This window comes from Chaetodon auriga, chromosome 4 (genome assembly GCF_051107435.1).
Source record: "Chaetodon auriga isolate fChaAug3 chromosome 4, fChaAug3.hap1, whole genome shotgun sequence".
In the NCBI taxonomy this organism is placed as follows: Eukaryota; Metazoa; Chordata; class Actinopteri; order Chaetodontiformes; family Chaetodontidae; genus Chaetodon; species Chaetodon auriga.
Genome location: NC_135077.1, coordinates 20,389,100 through 20,400,796, shown reverse-complemented (window position 1 = coordinate 20,400,796; position 11,697 = coordinate 20,389,100). Strand labels below are relative to the sequence as shown.

At 43.7% G+C, this 11,697-nt stretch overlaps 1 protein-coding gene across 1 annotated transcript; it reads right to left on the bottom strand.

Moving 5' to 3' along the window:
* Positions 1-597: 597 nt before the first annotated feature.
* usp38 (ubiquitin specific peptidase 38) lies at positions 598-11,136 on the bottom strand. Its single transcript, XM_076729033.1, has 11 exons — positions 10,991-11,136; positions 9,154-9,844; positions 7,628-7,763; positions 7,389-7,518; positions 6,735-6,836; positions 6,174-6,332; positions 5,830-6,023; positions 5,656-5,749; positions 5,411-5,517; positions 3,170-4,517; positions 598-2,578 (listed from the first exon to the last, which is right to left on the bottom strand). Exons 2-11 carry the CDS (start codon positions 9,833-9,835, stop codon positions 2,405-2,407), a joined length of 3,126 nt encoding a protein of 1,041 aa, XP_076585148.1. The 5' UTR covers positions 9,836-9,844; positions 10,991-11,136; the 3' UTR covers positions 598-2,404.
* Between the last annotated feature and the right edge of the window lie 561 nt (positions 11,137-11,697).

Sequence of the window (11,697 nt, the reverse complement as noted above, 5' to 3'; positions counted from 1 at the left end):
TTCATGAAATTGTTGTGTCTAACAGGCATTTGTGTGTGTGTGTGTGTGTGTGTGTGTGTGTGTGAAGCTGTGTTTTAAATGCTGTTTAACTCATTTGTAACCACACTAGATGATCAGACCAGCTCTTGTTTCCTGTCTGTACATGCCAAATGAACATGTGCACATACAGAATGCAATGTTTGCAACCACAAAAGCCTAAAATTAATGTAAATATTGTAAAAATCTACTATGACATTACATTTAAAGGGAAGATACAGCATCGTACCATTCCCAAGAGTTAACATTTCAACAAAAGCGAGGGGAAAAGTGTAATGGTTTGGTTGATTAATAATTGAGAATCATTGATTTTTTTTCCAAATGCCCTTTGAAAGCTTTCGTGCTACTGCAATGTTTTTACCATATCAGCTGCTAATTAGTAATAAATGGCACCTTTGCAATGCAGTCATTTGTCCTGTGCCTGTGGACACAGTGTGTGATTGCGCATGATTTCCCAGTTCCCTTTTCAGTCGCTTTGTTTATACTCACTTCCATTTGTACAAAAATATTTTGCAACACAAGCAAAAAAAGAGGGGAAAAAATGATGCTTTTGCGTGTTTTGATGAATTATATAACACATTACACTTCTGCATTTTTTAATCAACAAAGTCACACCAAAAATTGCATGTTTTTGAGTGAAATTCTCCAGGTTTTCAGTATCAATAATGAACTGAATCGAACATTTAACCCATGTCAGTTTGAAGCATTGAATTCATTAGAAAATGTATAATTTGCAGCTTCGATTCCACCTGGCCACACTTAGATCTCACTGCCTGGCACCGGTGATGTCAGGGTCTGTACATACTGACAGAAAGAATATAAATTATGTACAGTAGGTGATCTGTTCAAGTGAAAATGAAGCACTGGAAATGGCTCCTAGTGGTCAAGATGTGGAATAATGGAAATGAGACAAGGTGATGCAGACATTGAGGTACGTTTGAGCGTAACAACACACTAATAACCTTTGGTGTCTGGCTCATTTCCACAGAAATTAATTTGTTTCCAGAAACCATCTGCTGCTTCGTCTCGCCATTCGCTCAATTGAGTATTTATTAACCGCCTCTCATATTCATCATGTCTTATTTTTATCATTTGAATCATCATGTGTTAACTGTTATATTTGTAGTTTAGTCCCCAACATCTGCCCACATGTTTGCAGAAGTACCACTATAGATAGCTTTACGTTAAATAGCCTGCCTGGTTAAGACGATACAACAAATGCTGATTTCTCTTTACTGTAGGGAAAAGTGAGGCCGTTCTGAGGATCAACACAGTACATCTGAGGTGCATATCCTGACAAATCCATCTTCAAAAATCTGCATTAAATATCAAAAGGCACATAAAATCAGCATGAACACAAAAGTCTCCCTGAATGACCAAATCAGAGGAATACATGCTGTCAAACAGTGGACTCCTGCCAAATGTGTTTAAACGAGCAGTTTGCAGATCTGTTAGTGGGAGAACAGCATTAAATACTCATCTTGAAAATGCCTTTATCTTGGAAATGTCCCTTAAATCGTAATAACTTTGCACATACAGCTCTGTCGTCCACGATTCTTCAGAATACTTGAAGTCATATGTACATTTATTGCGTGGGATATGAAACTTAGAAAACACCAAAGCGCACGTCAAAGAAAAGATTCAAACGTCTGGAAAGTCAAACTCCACAGCCCGCGAAGAAAAGCCGCATGCAGGTCAGGTAAGTAAACAAAGGTTGAGATCTGTGCGTTCACGACTACAAATCAAAACAGTCTGTTTGTCTTACAGCTGAATGCGTTCCTCTGTTCTGTGCACTGCTCATGCATGTATCTGCATATGTGTGTGCGTGTGTGTGTGTGTGTGTTCACATGTGAGGTAATATTATAAACACTCTGACAAGCCACGTAATATGAACATGTTCTAAGATGAACCAGCTCTACATATTTATCACATATGTAAAGATTTATTAGAAGACGAATGGCTGAAGTTTTTCTAGAAAATCAAATTATATTCAGCTTTCATCTAAAAGGGGTGAAAACATTTGGACCAATCAGAGTTCTGCACCTCAGGTTTTGAAATTTGGAGGATTAATGCAGGATTAACAAAAAAAATCTAAATAAAAATGTTTTAAAAGCATTAGATGATGACTGAGGCAGGGGTATAAAGACTGTTGAATCAAAACGTTAGTGAAATCAAACCCAGGATCAGAAGCAGCGCAGACACTGTGTGTGTGTGTGTGTGTGTGTGTGTGTGTGTGTGTGTGTGTGTGTTCAGATGGTTGCAGTGCTCTTTTTTACGAGGTTATATGCACATCTATGGTATGACAGTTCAGGACTCCCTTCGTGTCAGTTCATCTGGGTTTCCTGCAGCATTCTTTCTTTTTTTTTTTTCAGAAGACCAGTCTACTAATGGTATTGAAGCCCCCTCCCCCTCCTCCTCCTCCTCCTCCTCCAGATGGGCCGCAGCTCCCTGGTGGGTTATTGTCATCTGAACCGTTGGGCCTGAATGAGCAGGAGGATGACGGGGCCTGCAGAGCCTGGGTCCGAGCATTCAGCTCCTGTTCCTGTTGACAGCAAGGAGGGAGGAGACATGTTTCCAGGTTAGTGTACGCTCAGCAGCGCCACTACAGCGCCCTCTAGTGGCAATTTACCTCAGTCACTCATACGGTACAAGTAAGCTGGAAAGTCAAGTCAACACAGTACAGTTCAATGACTCGTGAAATTACACCTCACGTCTTATAAAGGGACAGCTCCGATTTGGCTTCGAGTTCAGCTAAAAAAAAAAAGTGCTATCCTCTGCAGGCGCTCAGTTATCTGTGAGAGTACGGTCTGAGGTCCCTCAGCTTCTTTCCACCTGAGAGGGTCTTCTACAGTCCTCAACTTTCATAATAACCTCACACTTGGAGGGGTTATGGTGGTAATGATGTCACACGTCAAATCCATGTAAAGCATTAAAGTAAGCGCAGCGTGTCGGCCAAAATATCCACTGAACCTCTCCGCTCAGGTTGAACACCTGCTCCAATGCTAATCGCTTCACACTTGGCTTGCGTGTATTGGCGTAATCTACAGACTGATTTCAACGGGTAGAATAATGCCTGAGACGTGTTTTGTTTTGTTTTGTTTTTTGTTCACCCCCCCCCCCCCCACACACATACCTGTAAATAGAGCTTGTTGTCCTTGATAACAGCATCCAGCAGTTCTTTCTGCAGGGGAGGCTCAGCACTCAGCCTCATCCCATTTGCCATCAGTCCCCCATTTACGCTCTGCCCCGGTAGCTCCTGTTTCCTGTACATGAGCACATACGCTGTGTCCTTGGGGAAGCGATTAGTAATGTTCTGCACTGATTGGAAGGATGAGAATGTCACTCTGCTGTCGTTGAACAACAGCCAATCCTTCGCCTCCTGGCTGCTGTTAGGTAGTGCGTCTCCATGGTCAGGTGGAACCGAGAGAGCTGAGCAGGTGGAGAGGCCACAGTCGGCCTGGCCATTTCTTAATTCCTGCTTGAGGGCAAAGTGACAAGCTGGATGCTGCGCTCCATCTGCTCCGTTAACGTTGCGACCGTAAGAGTAGTAATGGCCGCTCTCGGACGATACGCCAGAATGCATCACCACTGAGCTGAGGACATAGGGCACCGACTGAACAGACATCTCTCCTCCTCTACTCATCTGCTCTGCTCCATCGAGCCGCTCCTTCCCCTCCTCCTCCTCGTCTTTTTGAGATGGTTTGAGCTTCTTGGCCAGATTCTCGCTGCTCTCAGGAGAATCCACCTGCAGAGGAGAAGAGGTAGAAGAGGAACATTGTGTAGGCGTCGACGGGGCATGTACAGGAAGTCTCATGAGCGGCGGGATGGTGACGTTTTCCAGAATCTTCCTCCGGATGTGACATTTGGCATCGTATGAGAATCGCAGCAGGGTAAGGATTAAGTACTGAGGTGCCGACACCACCTTCATGGTCCTCTCGGCCCGCTGGAGGGAGCTACACTTCTCACAGAAATAGGCGTTCTCTTCATCCAGGATCTCTGGGGCCAGGAAGTAGTTAACCAGGTCAGGCACAGAGAGGGGAGGCTCATTTGTCGCTGGCACAAAATGGGCACTGCTCACCGGAGCTTTGGCCGAGCCCGGCTCAGGAGTCTCACTGCCGCCGTTGACAGACCCCTGACAGAGAACCTTGGGCTCCTCTGAGGGGCCCCCGGGTTGAGGGCCGTCCTGAGCGGTGGCAGGAGGACAGAAGGCCAAAGAGAGGTCTGTGAAAGGCTCCTCTTTCTCAGAGATGCAGTTACACTGCATGCAGCGAATACCTGTGATCAGATTCCCACCAAACATTGTTTCTATCAAAGTCCTGCGGCCATCCCCACATTTGGCGTCTCCTGAAGTCAAAGAGGACTCTTCTCCCTCCTCAGGGGAAGTCTGACCTGCTGGGTCTTTGCTGCTTGTGTGAATGGGGGGAGCAACCTTTGGCTTAGCTGATTCAAGGACCTGAAGTGTTTTCTCCTCCTCGTGTAACCTTGAGATCAGGAGACAGAACGTCCATCGTTAAAGGAGTAAAAACGACTGTGCACTGATGTTAATTTGTGCGCTGCTGTGACTGTGTGCCACATCTGTTCATTCCACATTAAACCAGCGTTGGCAATCTGCATCAGTTACACACAGAAGGCAAAATAGATTTTTAAATTCTTTTAATCACCTATAAAGCACTTCACGGGCTGGCCCCACTTTATTGTTTCTGAATTAGTGTCCCCTGGTCACAGTGAGCTCATGCAGTCTTCTGACTGAGGCCTTTTGGCTGCCCTGAAATCGAGGCTCAAATCCTCGATTGAGTGACCGAGCTTTGCAGCGGGAGCTCTCACTCTCTGGCACCGTCCTCCTCAAAAAACGCAGACGTTTAAGCTGTTGAAACTCACTTCATTGGTAAGCACTTTGTCCTGTAATGTGTGCTCGCCTTCTGTGTGGTTTTTATTGCATTAATTGTTTTTGTTCTTCCCATTTTATCTATTCTTGTTCAGTGTTTGCATGACAAAGCACCATGCCACTCTGCTTTTGAAGGGTGCTTTATAAATAAAGTTTATGTACTTACTTTGCTTTCTAAATAAAAAGCCCTCAGTTGCATCATTTCATTTTGAAGAAAGTGCAGTATAAATTAGTAAGCCCCAGGAGTGCACACTCAACACTCTCGATGCTTTAAATGCATTATGTTCTTAACAGCAAAGTTTTTTGTTTTCTATTTTTCATTCAGTGACACACAAATGATGCACTAACGTTGTATAACTTTGCCTGATTTCATTCATTTGGCAAAGAAACAACAAAGGAAAAGCAATTTTGTACTTTAAATCTGAATCTTTAACTTGATGAAACCTTATTACTATTGATTCATGCAGTCTGTTTGGAATGCGGCCGTACCTGTCCAGAAGAAATCTGAGGTACTCAGAACAGTCCTGCTGAGAGCCCATGTTGAACCAGGGGGGCCGAGATGCTTCCAAGAAGTTTCTGGGGGCGTATGCTGCCCTCTGCAGGAGACACACACACACACACACACACACACACACACACACACACACACACACACACAGAGTCGTCGTGTCATCAGTCAATGTTCACATCAGTAATAATATTCAGTAATATTTAATACACAGGGCAACACTGACCTGGGTGTGTGCAAGGAAAGCAAAGAGCAGCTGGAGCTTCTTCATTAGTGCGTTGGAACCATTCAGATGTAAGGATAAAACATGCCGCCTGAAACTGAACAAAAAAAACACAACAAGTTCCACTCAGGCTGTCCACATTTACGCCTTTTAGATGAAAGTACACACGCAACTCACTCTGTGGCCATGAAGAGGGTCTGGATGATGCTGTTCATGTAGCAGGTGTTCCCCAGGTTGACCAGGCCAGTCTTGCCTGTCTCAGACTTCCCAGTTTGCTTCAGAAGACCTGAGGCAAATGAGTTGGACTGAGACGTCCAGGCACTTTGATTCAACACCAGCTTGATCTTCTCTTCTCCGGGTTTTGGGAGATCCTGAGAAGACGAATTGATTCCATATGGAACATACTTAAGAAGCTCAGGTCTTTTATATTTATTATGCAGTGTAAAAAATGACCCGATGATGGACCTGGTGATTGACATTTTTTTTATATGAGGAGACTTATAGTGTCCCCATTCCTTTACCTTGATGGCCTCCAGTATGTGGTCGTAGAGGTCAGGGAAGCCGGAGTACTGGTACATCATGCAGTGTATGAGCTCAGTGAACTGCAGCAAGAAAGCTTTACTGGTGGGGAGACCATCTGTCCTCAAAGACTGGACTAGATGCACCACATGTGGAACAACCTGGGACAGTGAGAGATGAAGCTTAGAGAAAAATGTAGAGGACACTGTGGCGCTGAAAACGTTGGAAGGAGCTGCTGCTATTAATCACAGGGCTCTGCCGCACGGTCAGCCAGAGGGTAGCTGCACATCAGGAAGCCTACAGGGTTCAGTCTCATTTACCCAGTGTTTTCAGGACTGTTCGTGTTTTTAGATACTAATGAAATTGGCCAACTCAAGGGCCATTGCTTGGCATTAAATGTTTCACACATCATTAGTGGGAGAGCGGTGCCAAGCCCAGGGTTCTGGGAAGAGAAGTCTGTGCAGCTTTGAGGTAATTTAAGCCAGAAGAGAAGAAAATGAGAAAGCCAATAAAGTGGCCATATGAGAGGGAAATGGTCTGTGAGGAGACAGGAGATCCCTTACCAAATGGAAGGCCTCGGGAGAGTGCTGGAAACTCAGCAGCATGTGTGAGAGCACAGCTAGCGCCCCCTGCCGCACAATGGGGTACCACAGACGACTGAACACCTATGGGTTAACAAAGAAATCTTTATGTCATGAATACATTTATATGAACTGGGGAATTGCTTCGATAATTCAAGTTAGCCATTTTACCAGCCGGAGGTAAAATATCTTTAAGAAAAACAGCTGCGATCGAGCTTAATTATACTGCACTTTAAAGTTGGGATGAGTCATTCTGGAGAAAGATCGGTGATATTTATCTCCTCGCGGTGCTTTCAGTGTGTGCACTGAAAAAAAAAAAATCAGGTTTCTGTACACAGGCCTGGTTCTGTAATGGGGGAGAAAAATAAAGTGGCTCAGATCGACTCACAAAACAGCACTCCAGCCAATCAGGGACAGGCGGCGTCCATGCTAATGCACAGGACACGAGGATGGAGAGGAGTGAGAGACACGGTCGATCTGGCATGCTAACGTGGACTCACACGGTGAACAGGAGAGGAGGCAACAGTCTTCCTCCAGAATGACTCACCTGATATCGAACATCCAAATCACTCTGAAAGATGCACACAGTTTCCTGATATCCACAATAAATCAAAACGTGGAGTTCTCACTACAAACCAGTTCAATCTTAAGCAGAGTGACGTCTATGAGGATGGTGAACTTCTGAACTGCAGCCAGTCCTTTGAGCAGAGCGATGACCCAGGTATCAACATGTTGAGCCAGAGGCCAAGAAAGCCAGTCAATCATCCTGGAGCCAGAGAAGAAGATTACGTGACGTGCAAACAAGGCGCAAAAAATGTAGTAACATTATAGCAACACGTCAGGTTCATAACGGACAACTGGGTGCGTGAAGTTACCTGCAGAGTGCTTTAGTCATGCTCGCGTCTTTGACGTTGTGGTCCGTGGTGAGACTCTTGATAAGCACCGTGATCATCTGGACGGGGATGTGCTGGACCAGGCTGGCCAGAGCAATGGATGGGTCAAAGGAGGGGTCTGCGAACAAACCAGAGCAGAAATGCTGCATGATTACACAACCCCACCTTTTCCTTTTCTATCAGTCAGCAGGGGGACCTGTGATACAGTGCGACACCACCACAAACACTCTCCATTTATTGCAGACTCTTTGGTTACTTTGCGTTTCAGATTGTCCTGTTGTCTTGTCCATCTCCTGTCAAAGCGTTTGAAAAACATATTTCTTCATACATACTAAAGCTACACACAGCAGACTGACATTAAACTAAAGTAGGCCTACCTCATAATTAATCAACACATCTAATTTTTTCGACAGCTGTACAGCTCTGCATTAAACAAAGTAAAGCCTGCAGCCCAACCTTCCTTTGATGGGTTCCTGTAATCTTTTGTGTCGTATCATAGTGTTTGTTTCGTGTCTGAGAAGAGGAGCCTGGATCTGACAGCACCTTCCCCAGCATGAACAAAACACTGAAGCTCAGCAGCACACTTTAAAAGCTCAGCTCACCTGAAAAATGTCATTGAAATGGAGGCAGAGTGACCTATTCACCCAAAGCGGCTCTGCTTGCATCGCTCACTGTCGCCTGCCGTCAGTGGGCTTTTCAATTGAAACTGCTGCCTGCTGTTTGTTTATTTTGTGCTGCTCCACAGTTCAGTCACAAAGTTGCAACACTGCACTGTGGGCTTAGGACATGTCTAACATTTACCATCAACAAAAGACTGAAGCTTTGACTTCAGCTGAACGAGTCTGAGCTCAAGAACTTCACAAACTGCTTTTCGATATTTCCCCTTGGGTGAAAATCACTCCTTGAGGATTTGAAGGTAATTTCTCCAAGCAATGATAAGTGTGTAAAATGAGACCACTACCTAAAAACTGAAAATAATCAGTGTGCCAGTAATACTGAATATTGCTGGATGAACATCCAACCCATACAAATGAGAGAACTAAGCCAAAGGATCAAAGTCAGTTATTGGCAAGGCCCTGAAAAACCAAAATGAACCAAGTTAACTGTTCCCCGGTGCTTAATCATGCACTAAAAACCCTGATATTAAGGCCAAGATTTATGGAGGGAAGCGTATAAGGCTTGGCTCCGTGCTACCAAATGCAAATACCTTTTTTTTCACTACTGGTAGGCAGACATCTATAAAATTATGGATAAAATTCAAATTTGTTCATATTTTAAACTTATGTAGGACATCTATAACTATTCCATGGTATGTTACACACTATTACCTTGCAGAAAAATGAAGGCAGTTATTGATCAAGTATACACTAAGATACTTTTTTTATTCCTCTAAACTCATATCCCATGCATCATGGCCAATTCATGTGAACCCCAGGAAAAATGCAGTAATTACTTATGGGCATTTGAAATAAATATAATTTTAGAAGGAAAGCAGGAAGAAGTCTCACCTGTGGAAGAGATAATGGCAAAGACTTCCTGCAGGGAGGGAAGCAGTGTGGCTGGGTCAGTCTTCCAGACGTTCTGCAGCAGTGTGCTGACCTTGGTCACCTGACCGACATACTCTCTCAGCTCCCGCTCTTGGGTGGCGAAGCAGTGGAAGTAACTGATGGTCCTCACCAGCTGCTGGCAGAACAAAACGCCCGACTTATCCCTCGGCATGCACTGCACAAAGTCTGACAGCAAAGTGTTCAGGCGGGCGCAAAGAGCAGGCTCTGGACGTTCGCACACCATCCTTAAAACCTCCACCTGGATCACGTTGAAGATCTCCAGCACCGAGGGACAGCTGATGAGCAGCCGCAGGCAGCAGTGAATGTAGTCTATAATAGCTGGGTCTTTGCGGTCCAGCTGGCCATAGCCCTGCTGGAGAAGACCGAGGACAAAGTCTTTACTGAAGAAACGCTCAAATTCTGGGCGGTGGTAGCGCGCGTAGGCATCCAAAACCTGGAAGCCGATCTGCCTCTGAAAGGCATCTTCACCGAGGAGGATGAGGCGGGTGGTGAGAGTGAACAGCGACTGACACTGCTCCTCAGTCACCTCCTTCTCTGCCGCTTCCACCACCTTCTTCACAATGGCTCTCTTCACCGGCACAGAATGATCGGAGCTCACGAGGCCCTCCAAAATCTTGTCCATGATGGCGATCTGTAGGAAAAAAAAACCACACTTGTTAAAAAGGTCACAGAACGTCTGCACTCATACTCAACAATAAATAAGCTTTAGGCTTTACTGTGACGTGACTACTGAGGCAAAGAAGTTGTTGTACACACAAACAGACAACATAATAACAGTTTTTTTGTGTACAACTGTGCAGTGTGCAACACAGGAAATAAATATTTTATTATAACACTAAGCATCAGGATAGAACACAACATAACACGGCGACTGCTTTTAAACTACAAACTAATTTGAGACAAACTGCTGATTTTTCATTTTTTTTAAATTATTTTTTAATCAATCTGATATTTGAATAATATCAGAAAATGCAGTCCAGACCTTACACGGAGTGGATTTACAATGACACAATACAGAGCGAAGACAGTCAGTTGTTACATTTGGACAAGTGGAACCAACAAATGTTGAAAGCTTTTGCTTTAAATTTATTTAGAAATTATCTGATTTTATGTTTCTTTGTAGATTGATGGAGGTTCAGTCTATAGAAAAAGTTACCAATTAATACACACATCTCTTTGAAAAACGGATTATTTTCAAAAACATTGGAGATGTGGACAGGCCTGATACAACTAAAGTGGTTTCAGTCCAACTCTGACATATTTTTGTCCCAATTTTGGTCATGACAGGTAACTAAAATGTTTTTGTATATTCTTCACTTTCCTCCGTCCAACACACAGATTCAGCTATTTGCCAGCTAACGTATTAACTGGGCATCAGCGTAATTTAGTAAAGTAAATTTAAAAGTATATTATACGCACTTAATATTACTTTACACCTGATTGTTTCCTCCTCGCTTCAGAACAGGGACCAACCGCTGTCCGTGCGAGCTGTGTGCATATAGCGGCTAGCATGCTAACGCTAACTGTAACGTTAGTTTTAACTGATTGCTCTATATGTCTGGCACTTAGAACATAGCTCACGTGCTAAACACGACTAAACCACCGGAGCCCATAGCGATCCATAGCGACAGTTGTTACTAACATCTCCCTATAACGAAAAGATGAACAAAGCACCCAAAAAGGCCTGTCGTTAGCCGAGTAGCGTTAGGTTCCACTGACTTAGCATAAATATCGCAATGTATGACCGCGATACAGAAGCTTAACGACCTGTACTTACCCAAATAAAGCATGTCAACCGTATCCGATCAGAACATTGTCAGTTGCCGGGAGATGTTAACCCTGTTTTGACAGATTAAACCGCGTTATTTTGGTTCATTTGGTCGCTCAGAATCAGCTGATTAACCTTCCATCGACGTCACTCCTGTAGCCGGAGATGTCGGTAGGACCCTTGTGTGAAGCAATTTTCGTCTAAACATTGCCTGTGACGCAGTTGTTGAATTTTTAGTAATAAAATCAGTGATTCACCGTGAACGATATTTTTTAACGTTCTGAATGACAAGATTTAAATGTAGTCAAATTCTCATCAAGTTATTTTGGCATTTCTGCTCCGTTTCTGTACCGTTAATGTGCCACATTCAAATACTCCTCGTACATCCCATTTTTATGGGGGCTCCGGTGAAATTGGCTTTTGGTCGAAAATAAATCAGCTATCAAATTAACTGTGCAGTATTTCTTTTGGTGTCCCCTGTGAATGATACTCTCTTGTACATTACCTTCTTTTTTCTTTTGCCTTTTTAGATATGAGAACCAATAGTGTAGTTTCCTGAAATTCAAGGTTAGTGACACGGTAAATAGTATGTATGTATGGATAGATGTATGTGTGAAATATATTTATGTATACAATTGTAACATGCCGAATAAATAGAATCAAGCATAGAATAAAAACAACATAGAATTGATACATAATTAATAAAATAACTACAT